Here is a 17,841-nt window from a genome sequence, read left to right on the forward strand (position 1 = left end):
CTGAAAGTGACAATTTGGTAATTAACTGATACCAAAACGAAAATACCATGTTTGAAGCATAAAATCTAGCCAGTTTAATATTGCTTTGCGCCGTTTTTACTATGTTTGAGACTCTATTTGTGGTAATTAACACAGTTGAATTGAATCAGATTACAAACAAAAGAAGGAGCAGCTATATTTTGGCACTAGCCCTTTATGATTACTTGGCGAAAATGCTGAGTTTGCAGCATCCAGCAGGAGCAAGAAAAGATGGAAAACTGAATGTGTGCAAGTGAAAAATTCCGACATGATAATAGGATGAGTGAATGGAGACAAAGTGATGGAAAAATTTTGAGTTAAGAGGAAAAGTGGACCACGTTGTCTATTGGGGAAGGAGCAGGCAAACAAACGTTCACTGGTGTTGGAACTTGCGTTCCCTCATAAACAAGTTTAGCCTAAAACACTTTGGTCTGCTACCAGTCCCCACACCCACATGACTTTGGTTCTTTCTTCCACTGTGCTATCTCACCATAAATACCCCTCCACTCTACCCCATAATCCACACTTCCCAAACCCTCTCAGACACAAAAAATTCTACTTTGAAGGTGCAAGAGCAACATAATGGCCATCAAAAAATCCAATAAACTACCACAAGCTGTTGTTCTAAAGCAAATTGTGAAAAGGTGCTCAAGTTTTGGCAAGAAGCAGACTTTCAATGAAGAGGGTCTTCCTGATGATGTACCAAAAGGCCATTTTGCAGTGTATGTTGGGGAGAACAGGACCAGATACATTATCCCAATCTCATGGCTGGCTTATCCACAGTTTCAAAGTCTGCTCCAAAGAGCTGAGGAGGAGTTTGGCTTCAACCATGACATGGGACTTACCATACCCTGTGATGAAGTTGCATTTGAGTCCTTAACCTCCATGATGAGATAAGAAAGGAGGAACTACACATTTCAGAAGCCAGGATTATAGTCACATACATCCCTTGTCAAGTGGTGATTTACTAGTTAAGAAATCCCTTTGTCAAGTGGTGGTTATGACTAGGTCACTACTGTTAACATTTTACTTTGGTGTTGCTATATTGTATATAGTATAGATATATAGATTGATGTCCAAGCATATTTGTTCCTTGGCAATGTCATTTTTACCTTTGGTGAGTGGTGATTTAAGTGAAGCAATGTTGTTCATGGGGGGTGTTACCCTGTTAAATATTTTGATATCCTCTTTGCTTTAATTTGCATTTCTCTGCTTGGCTTATTGTTTGACATTCAAAACTTTTGATGAGAAAAAGAAGCAACCTCCAGAAAAAAGAAACCCTTTCAGAATTGGCTAAGTTAAGCAATGTAAATAACAGTGGTTTTGGTCATTCATTCAAAGGTGTTAGGAGGAAAAGGGAATAAGTAAATGAAAATTTGGGTTCGGTTCTTGTCTTTTCAAGCTCCATTTCCTCAAATCCAAAACAAAATTTGAGTTTTCATCAGTTACTTACCAGAGTTCTGATATTCTTGAAAGATGAAAGTGAAGTGGTGTATGAATAGTTGAAAGATGGAGATAGACAGGTTGTAACACAATACTAAAACTGCAAAGTTTATTAGCATTACGAAAAGCAATATAAAACTGCAATGCACATACTTGTGACTAATCATGCATGATACATAATGGATCATTATGTCACATCCCTTTCGGATATGATGCGGGGTACGCTACATTCTCTCTCTCTTTCTCTGAATAGAAAGAATTTCATTGACCAAAAGAATAATCACTGCAAATAGGACAAGCAGAGAGAGAAGTAGCAGAAACATGTTAAGCCTTGCAAGTTGCATGGGAAAAGTTTGCTTAGCCATCACTAGGCTTGAACTTCTTTCATGCATTGTCGTCTTTCTATCTCATCTAACGTGACCTCAAATCCAACTAACCAAAACTGGACATGCTTAAAATCCTCGTCACAGACCGTGATTAAGGTTTGTTTGTGTTTTTCTTTCGTAAAGATCAAAGTATTTTAAAATTAATATTTACCCTTAAGTTATATAATTATTTCTTACAATCAAAGAAATCTTTTTCATTTCATATACAATACACAGTTTATCCAATGAGAAGGGTAATATGAAATGGACATATTCTCAATAATGTATGTTTTCATTTACTCTTACAGCCGACACAAGGGACAACGACTATACCTGTCCTTACAATTTCAAGTACTGAGATATTTTTCCTTCTAAATTACCTGAAAATTCTAGTACATGCATGGACCCCATATTAGTATATACTCAGCAAACGTGTAAATTCCATATTTCACCATAATTAAAAATCATACAAATGTCTTCTTAATCTGTCTGCAACCTTGCACATGTCATGGTTCATCAAATGGGGTCCCCTCAGCAATTAAACACACAGTCCTTTTGTCCCTTCCTTCATTAACAAATGACAAAACCTAATTATCTTAAGCCACAGAAATAAATCAGCTTGTTTTCTTTGATATTGTTAATCTGCTATACGATTTGGACAAGTGTGTCACAGAGAGTCACAACTCCGGTCAGAGTCCAACCTTTTTATTTGATTCATTTTAAACTCAGAGGTTTACATTAATTAGGTTGCTAGTCACCAAATAATGTCCATCGGGTGTCTGCTTATATATATAGAGGACAAAAAATTAGGGATCAATTAATCACTGTATAATTGTCTTTGCCAGAACATTAATTATCGCAACAAATGGTATTCGTGGTAATACTTATTTGCCCGAAAGGAAAAGGACGAAAATTTAAAATAATAATAGCAACACTTTCCGATGAGAAAAAGGAAAATATATTGACAACTTAACCACTGAAGTTCTCATGTGAAAGTACTATTGTACAAGACATGAACTCTTTATGTTGTCGACCTATTCAATCATAATTATGAAGGTAAGCATGGATCGTTCCGTTCCGTTGCTTATATTTTAGATGAACTTTTCATCATCTTCTAGTAAATATTCACTGCTTCAAATTATTATGATTACCATTGGAACATGTTTCTCTTTTATTGAAATACGGGATTTTTTTTTCAGTTATGGGTCATTTTTGAACGGTAAATTATAAAACGGGATTGCGAGGTAATTAAAAAATTAGGGTCATGTTAGACCGAATATCGATGATTTTACAGGTGAAGTCATTACGAATGAAAAAAAAATTTTGACAAATCAAAAGAAACAAAATTTGTAAGAATTCTTGCCATTTCTCTTTCTTATGTCCAAAAGAAGTTGTCATGAATTCTAGCTACATTTAGTTGAAGTTGGTAAGAGTCTTCACGACTTCCTCTTTATCAAATCATAGAAGTCACCATAATGCAATCATCATGATGTATGACGATTTTACTTTTTCACAGAAATCGATATCATTTCCGATGATTTTTTTTAGATGTCGTTCTATATTCAGTGGAGTTCACCCAATTTTATAATTGACCCACATCTAAAAATTAACCGAAATACTGAAATTTTTTATGTAAATTGATAAGCCTTAATGAGTAAACTTCATCCCAAAAGCTTTAGAAAATCATTGAAGCCAAAACTAATAAATGCAAATGGAAAAGTAGAACTAATCATAACGTTGAAGTTTATGAATTTGAAAAGCATCCAAAGTTGAACAAAATAATAAATGTCAAATATTGACTTGTATATGGAGATGTACTTTATATATAGACAAGACTTGCTTTTATACGCTGTTTTCCAAATCTAAAACCCTGGTTTCGATTATTTAAAGAAGGACATAAGGTAGGTTCGGTTGCTGAAGAAGTAGTAGGGCAGACATGTCAGGTTCATGAACACAAGCAAAGCCACGTACCCATTTTTTCTGTATTTTCAATGTACGAAATTATAATAAAATTGGTATTTCAAGTATATATGTCTCCCAAAATTCAAACTTCATGTTCAACTATGACATGATTTAACGCAGACAAAGCAATGGCTTCCTCTTCTTTGGGTGCTTTTGCTTCCATCCAAACGTGGATTCCAGGTGCATCCTAAAATATTGTCCGTCACAGTTTCGACGATGGATTTCAATTTTAATTCAGTTTCCACGTGAAATGTTTTCAATTTTTTCATTTTTCAACACAAAAATGAGTGTACATGCTTAGCTTTTCTTCCTTTTTTTAATTTGCTGATTTTCCATTTCATTCGACCTTATCAACACACGTGTTGGGTCCACGTTTTTCGTGGACAAACCATAAAAAATTTCCCAAATTGTTCAACTTCTAATAAAGGCTTTCTAATAAAAAAATATTTCCCAAGTCTAACTCTATTCTAATATTATAATTGGTAAAGGAAAAAAGTTTCTACACATGAAATTGAAATAATGTTTAGTTTTGACCTTTTCTATAAAGTCAGTCATATGTACCAATATTTTCCATCCTATCTACATAGTGATATGTTTATTTTTTATTTTGACCTAGTTTCATTTGGAGAAAATTAATACTAATAAACTATTTTGGATTGGACCCTCCATCATTATAACTTAACTTATGGTGCCCACTTTTTGGAGTTAGGAATATTGTTAAAAATAATATCCCTCCTCGTCATTATCTTTAATTTGGGCTTAATCGTAAATTTGTTATCTATATTTTATCAAATCCGTACTTTTGACTTCCAACTTTTGTTTCCATCACTTTAGTTCCTCAATTTTAATTATTATGTATAGATTTGTTTTTTATTTTGTTTGCATAATTTTGACTCTTTAGTTATTCATAAATTTGTTCAATTTTAAGTTTAGTTATATGTAAATTTTTTTCTCAATTTGAGCATTATGTAGTAGGTTAAGGAAAAACACGTAACGTCGAACTTCCGGCTTTTTAATAAAATTGGAAGCAATATTTGATACAGGATTGAGGAAAATGACGTTTTTAAAACTGAAAAATTGAGCAAGGTTACGGATGATTAAAAATTAAGAGATTAAAATTGTATTCAAAATAAAAAATTACGGATAATTAAAAATTAGAGTTCAAATTGTAAGAAAAATAGAAACCAAAATTATAATTTTTATGAAATGTGTAAACTAAAATTTGTACTGTTTAAAATAGGTTAAAATTCTAGTTTTGAACAAATTTTTAGATGCAATTTTTTTTCTCAATAGGTTAAAATAATTTAATTCACTCGAATAAAGACTATTTGCGATTAGAAAACATCGACTATAAAAAGTAAGTTAATATGATTTATAAGTTATGATTCATTGTAAAGTGAGTTAAAAACGAATTAACTAAATTTGACTCACTTTATAATAAATTATAAATTTTATAATTTGTTTTTATTTACTATGGATCGGTAGATTAAATGAATTAACTCATTTAAACCTACTTTGTTTTCTCAACTATTCCACTTAACATTAACCACAAGTAAGAAATAAAAATCAAAATATTAACTTATATAATTCAAATATTATTAAATAGTATTCAAGTTTAAAAAAAATTAACTCACTTCCAACTCAAACCTATTTAATCTTCAAGTGAATTTAATTTAATTTGACCAAGCCAATCCAATTGAAATCCATAATCAATTGAATTGTCTTAGTTTTATGTCCGTTTTTATAGTCCAAATACACCATTAGTTTTTAAGATTTCGAAGTTATATATTTGTTCTTTGAATTTGAGGTGAAAGATGTAAATAAATATCTTTAAAATTTAAATGATATATTTAATCTATTTTGAGTTAGTTATTTTATGTGCAAATAAGTGAACATTGTAAGAGCATACATGACAAGTTATAATATTAAATATCTTCTTATTTAGATTTGGAATTGCCTTTTGAGATACTTAAACGTGATTATCAATTTTATTTATTGATAAACCTTTTAATGGTTTTCGGGCCAGCCATATAATATAGCCCATAGTTTTGTGATCATTTCTTCCTGTACCTTTTTTTCTTCTTACGAGTGCTTAAAAGGATGGATGGAAAATGGTGATGATGAAAGGATCAAAATGGAATGCTAATCCAGATAAAGAATACTTGATCCATTTTTCATTCTTTCTTCCGGTATTTAAAAATAATTTCTCAAATACGGGTATAATAAATATATTTTAGATCGAGTATTTTTTTTATAGTATTTTCATTTCTAAAAAGACATTTCAAAATATTTAATTTTTTTAATTTGTATTTTGAATTATATAATATAAAATAAAATTGAATTTGGAAATATTTTTTAAAATAAAATACGTGTATATGAAATTGTATATTTTGGAAGATATTCTAAAATTTATTCTTTTTGTTAAAAGAAGGAGTTGCATGAATAAGTTTTACATTTTTATAAGGATAATTTGAGAATTATAATTTTTTTGGGGTGCATGGAGAAAAAAAGGAGGTTCTCGAAGAAAAAGTCAAACTGGATGCATGCTAAAAATGAAGTCCATTAAAACTGGTGTTAAATTGATGGATTAATTTCACTTCAATCTTGTGTGAGTCTGTCTAAAACTAACATACTAATCCTTTTATCCAACTATAGCACTACTACTACCCTCATCCCAATTTATCCACAATTCATCCTAATTAAATATTACAAAACTAAATTAATTTCAGGTTAAAATAAATCTTTTTTTGTCTATTTTTTACTTGAAATAAAAAATTAAAAATCAGTAAAAATATCAGTAATTACCAATAATATAAGTTTTTAAACAATGCTATATAAATTTCAAATTATATGCTAAATTTGTGAGTCTTAATTAAATATTACAAAACTAAATTAATTTCAGGTTAAAAAAAATATTTCTTTTGTCCATTTTTAAAAACTATTCAATTTGATCCTTTATTATTTTCTAATTCAATTATGTATTTTTATTATAATAGTATACATGCGTTAACGCTTTGTACCTCACAGACTTACATGGAAAAATATAATTAAATTATTTAAAAAATATTGGGAATTAATTAAAATTAAATACATATAATTTTTTTTCGAGATTAAATTGGATTATAAAACCGTTTCCACCCCCCTTGTCAACCCTATGCTATTTTGAGTTTATATTTGTTCTCCTAAGATTCGTTGTGAATTATTTGGAGTTGTTTTCATTTAAGTTGTTATATTGTTTTGATATGAAAATATTTACAAAAGAAAAAAAGTGTAGAATATGAGTATTTATTTGCTGTTCTTGATGTACTACAGTGAGCTAATATTATACTTTTTCATTGTATTATAAATGTTGATATGTGTTTTAAATTAATGATAATTTCAAATAGAAAATAAATAAAAAAGAACGTCATGATGCTGGTAATTTGTTTAATATAATTTTTTGCATTTGATTATTATCATTTGGTTCAAGCGACAACAAAATTCATGTTATAAGAAAAATCAATCATTTGTCTCATGATATTGTAAGTGTCCACCATGCTGTTTGAAATTCTTTATTTTAGATTTAGGTTTCGATGTTATTCAATATTTTAAAGAATAAGTAATTCTATGCACTTTAATGTTATGTGAATTAGATTTAGATATTGTAGTAATAAACTACAGAGGACAAAATAAATTCTTTAGTATTAAGGAAATTAATCAAATAAGTAAAATTTGTTGATACAATTTAAAGATAAATAAGTGGATTGTTAATCTAACTTAATTCTAAAAAATTTAAATTATAATATGACATTCATATTTGTCTATATAATGCAAAAGGGTTTCATTTTTACTTTATATGGTTCGCCGGTTCTAGTTGCAACTTTTTTTTTATGTAAAGAATAAACTTTATTCATACAAGTTTAACCAGTAATTTGAATCTATTCACTTTGTTTTTATTTAAATGCCTATTCAGTTTCTATTTTGGTTGAGTTTATTTAGTTTAGTTTTAATGTTTATTTTCGTCTGTTTTTAATTTTTGTTAATTTTATTTAATTTAATCATTGTTTTAACATTATTTAGATAAATAATAGATAATGAATAATGTGTGTTATAACTTATATGTCAATTTAATTTTATTTATTTATTCATTATTTATTTTGTTTAATTTTTTAATTTTTTCTTCATTTTAAAAATATGTCTAATGTCAAATCAATATGCTAGCACATAGTAACTTGTATTCGATTTCGATCCTTCCTATATTGTTACTATTATTCAATTTAATGCCAAATCTCTTTAAAAGATAATTTTGTTAATTTCTAAATTAAAATTTAATTTAATTTGTATATAAATGTTATATTGATATTTTTATTAAAATTTTTATTTTTATTAAATATTTTAAATTTAGAAATAGAGTTGGTTTAAAATTATAATGAAAATTTAAAAAACGGAAACTAACACCGTTGATTTAAATTTTAAAAGTTAAAAATCACATACACTATTAAATAAAAACATCAGGCAACATTCGATTATAAAATAAAATTGTCAAATTTAAATGTATATCTTTTTTACTTTTGTAAAAGTAACTACTTTTAGATTTTTTTTATCCCAATAATAATTAGAGTGGTTTATTGTAATATTGTAAAATGTGTTAATTTTAATGTTAATTTAATAATTTATGTGATTTTTAGTGTTAGCCCTTACTTTACAATTTTTGTTCTAATTTTAAATAAAGTTTATCCCTAAATAAAAAATATTTAATAAAAATTTAAATTTTAACATAAATATGAGTATAACACTTATATAATATTAAATTTAATTTCACTTTCACGTGAGATTAGAAGTAATAAATAATTATAATAAAAAATATCATAAAAAGTAGTAAATAAATAAATAAAGTATTGTTATTGGTGGTGGATTATAAGTGAATCTATATTCAACTTGACTCAAATTTGTTTAATCTGTGACTTAAGTGAATAATTTTTAATTCAAACTACTTTAAAAAATATTGAAAATTTCTTAACCCAACCTAACTCAAATCATAAAAAATAATTTGCGAATTAGGACTAATCTTCACCTTTGTATTTCTAGGAAAATTATCTTTTAACAATTTTTATTAGAAACTTGACAAAGTTTCATAAATAAAATTAAAGTAGATTAATTTTTAATTTTTTAATCCAAATAAAATAATGAAGTAGTACCTTTTACTTAAATAAATAATTTGTCAAAGTTTATAGAACAAAATTTTCTTAACATGTCGTTTCCCCTATTTCTAATACATATCTCATACTCATCAGCTTAAAGTCTTAAATAAGACATTCGAGAATAAAAAATATATATTTTTCATTAAAAGTAAGTCATGTGAAAAATATTTCACAATAACAAATACAAAATAATTTACAATAACTAATAATAAGAACAGGATCAAAATTTGTAGACCCATAAAAAAGAAATTAAAATTTATGACCTATACGAAAGATGCTCTACGTACCATGGTATTTGCACGTATTATATATCAACATAAAAAAGAAAGAAATGAACTCAGTAAATTTTACCGATCATCGATATTTTTCTTGTAAAAATTTGTAATGTCAAATATGAATTAAAATGAAGATGTTTTAAAAAACATGATAAAATAAAATAAAAAAATTTAAATAATTATATTTTTTCTAAATGTGTAATTCTTGATCTTGTAAAAGAAGAGAAACCACAGAGAAAGGAAACGCACATCAAGCATTAATTGTCTGGACAAAACAAAACAGCAACCATCAGATATTAGCATGTATATTTCAAATTCACGCAGACACTGCAAAGGTGCAATTGGACAAAAAACTCTATTCGTTGAAGTGGATGTGGGAATTCGCACCTCCCAATGCCAAGCTTTGTTTGGGCCACATAAACGACAACAGTAAAGGTAGAAAAAGACACACAAAACGACAACAGAAATACCTAAAAAACTTTCCATCGTTCAAATACGTATTATTATCCGCTCAAAGGAAAATCGTAAAAACCCAACTAGGTAGTTCTTTCGTCACCTTCTCATTTTATACAACTATTTTTCAAATTACTCTTTTATTTTATCGAGGTGGAGCCGAGGAGCGTTTAAACAGTGACCGCATACGCGCACATTTGGCCATTACTTCATCACCTTAACCCCGCTCCTCTTCTTTTTCTGTCTCTCTTTCACATTCCAAGTCAAACACTTATTAACTCACTCTTTCAGGACCTTCAGAAGCCAACACACCCATTCAAATCCAATCCTCATTGTCCTTCTGCTTCTTTTATTTTCCATCACTCTAACTAAAGATATCTCATTCTTCTTTCTTCTTTCGGGGTAAGTTTTTTTTTTTCTCTATCTGTTTCTTGCTCCATGGTGTGTTTTGTATCAGTGTGTCAACTTATGTGTTCTGTATCTGAAGTAGTAGTAGTTAGTACATTCTACTTTGTTACTGCTGTTTCATTCCGTAGTTCTTCTGTTTGATTTTGAAGTTCATGAGGTAGTTGATTTTGTTTTAAACTAAATTTAAATGAGAGTATATTCACAGTCCCAATATAGTACTCTAATCCTTTTCCCATTCAAATATTTCATGTTAGGCCGTTTAGCAGACTATATAAATTACAATAACTTCTTAGGCAATGGTAATGCTGATAAAGAGTACACAGAACAGATAATAACAGTACTATATATACATGTTTTTTACCTGACAATCGAATGATGTGAGCAGGGTAGAATTTTGAGATGGATCGCCGGGGTTGGCTCTGGAAGAAAAAGTCATCTGATAAAAGCATAAAGGTTGAGGATGAGAAACCTGTCTCTTATGAATCTGTTGTTCCAACCTTGTCTTCTGTGGCACATGTAGATAAGGTATTTTGTTCTTTCTAGAGGTTCAGGAGGGAAAACGTTTTTACATGAAGTCACTTGGTAAATTTCTCACTGGCCTTGTTTTTTTGTTTGTCTTTTTCAGCAAGACAACAGCAAAAATAAGAACTATGTTCAGATATCCATGGAGTCGTATACTCGTATGTCTGGGTTGGAAGATCAAGTTGTAAACTTGGAGGATCAATTAAAAGCTTTGGAAGCAAAGCTATCTTCAGTTTATACAGAATTAAATAACAAGGATAATCTAGTTAAACAGCATGCAAAAGTTGCAGAGGAAGCAGTGTCAGGTAATTCTCATATACACAAATGTACATAACTCCACGTAACTATTTTTCTGAAAAATACTCAGCTACAACATTTTCAAATGACTTGATCATTCTTCAATGTCTATATTGCACTTGTTTGGTGTTGGTTAATTAAGCTTCATATGCATTTTAGGTTGGGAGAAAGCTGATGCAGAAGTTGTTTCCCTGAGATGTCAACTTGAATCGGTATCTCTCTCTAAGCTTACCGTTGATGAGAAAGCAGCTCACCTAGATGACGCCCTAAAAGAGTGCATGAAGCAGATAAGAATTGTAAAGGAAGAAAGTGAGCATAAACTGCAGGAGGTGATTCTTATGAAATCTCATCAATGGGAGAAAAGCAAGTTAGAACTTGAAGCTCAAATAGACAATTTGGATGAAGGACTACGAGAGTTAGCCGGTGAAAATGCTGCCCTTCTAAGATCACTTCAAGAAAGTTCAAACAAAATAGTGAAACTAAAAGAAGAAAAGTCTGAAGTCGAGGGAGAGGTGGAGCTTCTAACGAAGAATGTTCAGTCAAAAGAGAAAGAAATATCTTCTTTGAAGTATGAGCTGCATGTAATTTCTAAGGAGCTGGATATCCGTAACGAAGAGAAGAATATGGTTATGAGATCTGCAGAAGTGGCAAACAAGCAGCACACAGAGGATGTCAAGAACATTGCCAAGCTAGAGAATGAGTGCCAACGACTTCGTGGTCTGTTGAGAAAGAAGTTACCTGGGGCTGCTGCATTAGCACAAATGAAGCTAGAAGTTGAGAGTTCACATCATGTCATTAGTGCATTCCATCCAAGAAAAACTACTTCAAAAAGTGATAACCTGCAAGAATCTGAGTTTCTTTCCAAAAGGTTACAGGTGTTGGAAGAAGAAACAAGGACATTGAAAGAAGCATTGGCCTCAAGTAATGCTGAACTACAGGCTTCTAAAAACTTGTATGCTAAAACAGTTGGCAGACTTAAGCACTTGGAAGCAGAGAGGCATCAAGAAAGAAGCACCCAGAAAGCAATTTTGGCAAACAATTATGAAAACTCCTTTAGAAGAATTTACAGCTACTCACCGAGCATTACTTCTATCTCTGATAATGGGCATGAGGATCCCGAAAGTCCTGTTGAGTCCTGTGCAACATCAATTCTTGACCACTCTGATATAAATAGAATTGGAAGTGTAGGTAAATTTGAGAATCATAGGAGTGAAACTGTCTCAGAACTGATGGATGACTTTTTGGAAGTGGAGAAGATGGCATGTTTATCAGACAATGGTGGTGTACCTCTTGGCATCATTAGTAAAACTAGTGATACCGCCGAAGATAAAAAGGAGACTAGTTGTTTATCTTCAAATCAAAATTGTTTTGACCCGACGAATAAGGCAGCTGAACATGATGTGCATATGCAAGATCTTGAAGAAAAAAAGCTGATGTTACAGGAAAACATGCAACTTCTAGAAGAACTGAAAGCACAATTGGCGTCTTCCCACAAATCATGTAGTTTAACTGAAATTCAGCTGAAATGTATGACTGAGTCTTACAAGTCTCTTCAAAATCGTGTAGAGGAGTTAGAAACTGAAAATAAGTATTTAAAGGAAAAGATGGATGAGCTAAAGAATGATCTTGCTACAGAAAAACTAAGTCATCACGATGCTTTAGTGAGATACAAAGAAATTGAAGAGAAAATGCAAAGGTACTGTATAGTTTTTAAACTGTTTGTTTCTTCAACTTCATGTGATCCTTTCTAAAATTTTGGTGTGTTTGGCACTTGAAGGGACCCGTGCTCGGTGTGTGCATCGAATTCAACAGCAAATTCCAGGAAGGTACGTACATTTCTAAATAAAACTCTTGTCATATGTTTGTCTTTGGTAAAATAAAGCTCTTTTGTTTAACGTAAAAGAAGCAATTATGTCCTTTTTCTGCTCAGTGTTTTCTAATCTCTTCATGACAACAGGATAAAGAGCTAGCAGCTGCAGAGAAAAAGCTAGCAGAATGCCAAGAGACTCTTTCTATACTTGGTAGACAGTTGCAAGAGATGTGCCCCCAGATAGGAGTAACCACGACTCATCATAGTAAAAGGCTTCAAGTGAATGAAAAGTTAGCCAAACCATCTTATGGCTGGTCTAATTCTTACGGATCATGTAATTCAAATGAAATTGACCATGCTGAGGCATGTAGCGTAGTGTCTGATAGTCAAGGAGTGGCTGAAGAGTTTTCATCTCATAACTCTGGTGCCACATCATGCCTTTCAGACACCGAAGGCAACTTTTGGTTAAACTCTTAAGTTATGTGCTTTCTGAATCGAATTCTTCTGTCTCTGCTGCATGGAAGAATCAAGAAATTCTCGTAGTTAGCAGAGAGAAGTAGTCACTAACATTGTTACTTTCATTGTCTTGTATCGTTGGGACCTCCCCAATGATGTTGTACATAGGCTATATGGTAAAATATTCTGGAGGCTCATGTGTGTCTGTAATTCTCTTCAACATTTTGAATCCATCCTTGCATTGTTGCACTACGTCACGCTACTACTATATCATGGAAAAACAACTATATTACCTTCGAACCTTTTTATTTTAAGTTCAACTAAGCTAATATTTACATGCCTTAATACCTTTTTTCCTTCAAATCCCTTTTTACACCCTTCATCTTCATTATTGTTTATACTTTTTTTTTTTGAACATATTTTTGATTCATGGAACCTTATTTTTGCTTCAAATTAAAAAAATTAAAAGGACAAAAAAGTGAAAAATTGAGTTTTGAAGAATAAAGAAGAGGGATAGGAATTTTAAATTACAATGAGAAGTTTAAAAATGGCAAAAGGAACCGAGAAACAAAAATTAAACTAAAAACACAAATAAAGAGGAATCACCATAAAGTGAGGAGAGGAAGGTGGTGTTGGAAAGAAGAACTTGGGGTGAGTAGAAAGGTAGTATATATTTTGGAACACTTTTTGGTGGGACAAGGGAATTATTTGAAAACGAGAATAAAATAAGAAGTGCATTTAGGAAAACGAAAGGTATATTCAGTAACAGGGGCGCATAAGTATCAATCTTCTAAAGCCCATTTACGCACTTATTGGGTTCTAATGATCTGGACCCAATCTTAAAATTTACTAAATTGCAATCTACGTCAAACACAAAACGGTGTCGCGTCCACTATATATTACCTGCAACAAAACCAAAACCCTAGCTTCCGATCTATCCGTCTTCCATCGCCGCGGCGCGAACAAACACACTCTGGTGAATCGGAATGGGAAGGGTAATTCGCGCACAGCGTAAGGGTGCGGGCTCCGTTTTCAAGTCCCACACCCACCACCGCAAGGGTCCGGCGAGGTTCCGCAGCCTCGACTTTGGCGAACGCAACGGCTACCTGAAGGGAGTGGTTACCGATATCATCCACGACCCCGGTCTCGGTGCCCCTCTCGCCAAGGTCACTTTCCGCCACCCCTTCCGCTACAAGAAGCAGACAGAACTATTCGTTGCGGCCGAAGGTTTATATACTGGGCAGTTCCTCTACTGCGGCAAGAAGGCAACCCTCGTAGTTGGCAACGTATTGCCCCTCCGATCCATCCCCGAGGGTGCCGTCATCTGCAACGTCGAACACCACGTCGGTGATCGCGGTGTCTTCGCCAGAGCATCCGGTGACTACGCCATTGTTATCAGCCACAACCCCGATAATGACACCTCTAGGTTCGTGTTCGCGCCTTTATATTTTTACTCAGGATTCTTGTGTTTTGACTGTTTTGTTTGTTTTTGGGATTCAAAATCCGTGTTTGAGAAGGGGTCCATTGCTTTGCGCAATGGCGGTGTTTTTAATTTGTTTTACTGTTAACGAAGGTTAGTGATGCAATTCCATTTTTTTTGTTTATTAAAAAAATACAAAACTGAATTATAATCTGTAATACTTTACATAATAAGGGAAGTGAAAGCTTGGTATTTTAGTTAAGTTTTGGAAGAATAATGTTGAGATTTAAGTGAGATAACCTTGTCTTGATTGGATGAATTCCATCGACTCTATTTATTAAAGAAAATAGAAGAAAATTAAATAAGGTTGTCCATTAGTTTTGATTAGCTTATTGACGAGTTAAACAATTAGTGTTTAGAGAAGTTAAAATTGTTGAACTTGCACAAATTAGATAATAGAAAACTATTTTTTTGTCATATTTTTTTCTTTTATAGTGGTGCAAAGCGGCCTGTCAGGTTCTTGACAAAGCAAGTTATATTTTCAATGCCAAATTAGGAGTTGATAGTCTGACAGATATATGAACAATTCTGTATGTTTATGTAATGTCTATGGTTTTAATCATTTTGGAGGAATTTTATTTTGTAAAGTGGATGTTTGTTCTATGGAAAACTGTGCAAGTGTTTGAATACATCTTTGTACTCTGTTTGCAGGATCAAGCTTCCTTCTGGAGCGAAGAAGATTGTGCCGAGTGCATGTAGGGCAATGATTGGGCAAGTTGCAGGGGGAGGGAGAACTGAGAAGCCTCTTCTTAAGGCTGGTAATGCTTACCATAAGTTTAGAGTGAAGAGGAACTGCTGGCCTAAGGTGCGTGGTGTGGCTATGAACCCAGTTGAGCATCCTCACGGAGGAGGTAACCACCAGCACATTGGTCATGCTAGTACTGTCAGGCGTGATGCTCCTCCTGGCCAGAAGGTTGGTCTCATTGCTGCCAGAAGGACTGGTCGTCTTAGAGGGCAAGCTGCTGCCACCGCTGCTAAAGCTGACAAGACCACTTAAGGAGATTGTTAGAGATATGGTTAATTACAAATTTTCAAATTTTGTTTCTTTGATAGTTTGTTTTCATCTGTTTGGGTACTATTTTGAGCACCATATCCACTATAAATATGAAGCTTGTAATGTGCGGTGTTTTATATGATTAAGATCTGTTCAATCTTGCTGTTTGTCAATCATTTGGTGATTTCATCTAGTTGAAACTGCGAACTCTCTAGTATGGTTTCTTTCCTTTTGTAGACCATTATTTCATTGATCAACTCGGTCTTTTGCCTGTATTGTAGCTCAGATTTTCTATCGGCAGTTTTCTATTTTAGGAGTTCTGCTCAACTGTTATTCAGACTGGTGTAGCTGAACTGTTTTGGGTGCTCGATTTTGGAAAGGAATGTTGCTTGAATGCTAGAAGTGAAACCTTTTTTGTTTTTGTGCAATAAATCATTTAAATATAGCAGGCAAAGGTTGTTATATGCTTCAGGGCGCAAGTGGAATATTTGGATAAGTTGTGGACATTTTTATAATATTAAATTTCTGAAATCTAAGTCATAACTATGAGAACCGGAATTCGGTAGATCTGGCAGATAAATGCATATGAAGATGATTTGATTTGGAACCTGTAACTTGGAAGGATGATTCAATATGAGAAAGGAAGATTTGTTATTTTGAATTGTGAAAGTCAGGAGCATTGATCAATTCTCCATAGCATAATTATTGTTTTTTATTCGACGTGAATTTTTTATTTTTTAATTGATTTTAGAAATTAAAAATGTACTAATTTTATGTAAAAAAATCAATTTTGACGTAAAATCAAACACATAATCCAAACAATTTTTTCATTTCTAACATCTTTTGATCTTTTCACAAATTTGATGAATAAATATTAATTACCCTTTTGAAATTTGGTAAATAAATATGAAATCTATTTTCTAATTAAAATGTATCGGATTTCAAAATTTGCTACTCAATTTTTTGAAAATACTAAATTTTTTAAATTAAAATACACTAGAACTAGAATGCGGTTGATGTATTCAATTTTTAAAAATTATCGGATTTTGAAATTTATTAGTTTATTAGTTAATTCTTTTTAAAAATTGTTTAACAATTATGTTTAAGTTAACTAAATAATTATATTTATTAGTTAATTAAGAGAAACAAAATAATTTAAAATAATATTAGTTAATAATTTTTTATTTTATTTTTATCATTGTTAGTTTTTATATACTTTTTAAATGTTAATAGTTTCTTAATTTTACTAATTTTTTAAAATATTTTACAAAAATAAAAATTAAAAAAATTAATATATTTACACTCATAAACCCAATCACTAATAAAATATGATGCACCGATACTTCAACTTGGATTACGTATCGTGTTCGATATTTTAGGATACTTTAAAAATACTTATCAATGAAATATCTACTTTATAAAATCGTGATATACCACAATAAAATCTTTGAACAGTGAACAATTTTAGTGATAAAAAATAATTACACTATATAGTAACTAAATTGACAACTAAAATAGTTTCGAAAAATTATAATTAGTCTATAAATTGATAATTAAAATAATTTCAATTATGAATTGGTTTTAAATTGGTTACTAACATTAGCTACCAAGTTTTGACTACCAAAATAATTGGTCTCTAATTAGAAATTTTGGATTCAAATATTAAGAATCATATATTTATTATATTTGTAAGAACTATTGTACATTTTTCAATATTCATATATTGCGTATCTATCACAATCGTATCCGATTACTTTAAAAATAAATGTATCGACGTATCTGATACGTATCATATTTGATACACGTATCGTATCCGATACACGTATCGTATCTGTGCATCATAACTAATAAGGTTCAATAACACTCAAAATTTAATAAAAAGAAATAATACACAAAAATGCAACATTTTCTATTCTACAATCTAAATTTGCTTTCATCATGTCCATAGTCGTAGAAAATTTGAGCTTGAATTTTAGTGTTTTTTGACAACCATATAAAGGTATACAACAATTCACAATATTGCAATCTTCTTTGAAAGATTCCTTTTCAACCATACATGTAGGGAATGTTAACATATACTAATCATCTTGTATGATTTTAACCCTTCTTTTTCTTTAGCTACACAATTTTTCTTCACCTCTTCTAATATGTTGGTCTTTTATATATATCTATAAATTT

The 17,841-nt window shown here is 31.1% G+C and overlaps 2 protein-coding genes and 1 pseudogene across 2 annotated transcripts; all 3 read left to right on the top strand.

Moving 5' to 3' along the window:
- Positions 1-456: 456 nt before the first annotated feature.
- Positions 457-1,169, top strand: LOC114174327 (protein SMALL AUXIN UP-REGULATED RNA 12 pseudogene; annotated as a pseudogene).
- Positions 1,170-9,898: 8,729 nt separating this feature from the next.
- On the top strand, positions 9,899-13,497 carry LOC114173031 (filament-like plant protein 5). The gene is made up of 6 exons (XM_028057225.2): positions 9,899-10,098; positions 10,490-10,629; positions 10,730-10,931; positions 11,083-12,619; positions 12,701-12,749; positions 12,881-13,497. Exons 2-6 carry the CDS (start codon positions 10,504-10,506, stop codon positions 13,208-13,210), a joined length of 2,244 nt encoding a protein of 747 aa, XP_027913026.2. The 5' UTR covers positions 9,899-10,098; positions 10,490-10,503; the 3' UTR covers positions 13,211-13,497.
- Positions 13,498-14,097: 600 nt separating this feature from the next.
- On the top strand, positions 14,098-15,836 carry LOC114174175 (large ribosomal subunit protein uL2x). Its single transcript, XM_028058957.2, has 2 exons — positions 14,098-14,615; positions 15,321-15,836. The coding sequence occupies exons 1-2, from the start codon at positions 14,176-14,178 to the stop codon at positions 15,664-15,666; spliced, it is 786 nt and encodes a 261-aa protein (XP_027914758.2). The 5' UTR covers positions 14,098-14,175; the 3' UTR covers positions 15,667-15,836.
- Positions 15,837-17,841: the final 2,005 nt, after the last annotated feature.

Source organism: Vigna unguiculata, chromosome 2, assembly GCF_037176805.1.
Source record: "Vigna unguiculata cultivar grain cowpea cultivar isolate G323 ecotype 2 chromosome 2, ASM3717680v1, whole genome shotgun sequence".
In the NCBI taxonomy this organism is placed as follows: domain Eukaryota; kingdom Viridiplantae; phylum Streptophyta; class Magnoliopsida; order Fabales; family Fabaceae; genus Vigna; species Vigna unguiculata.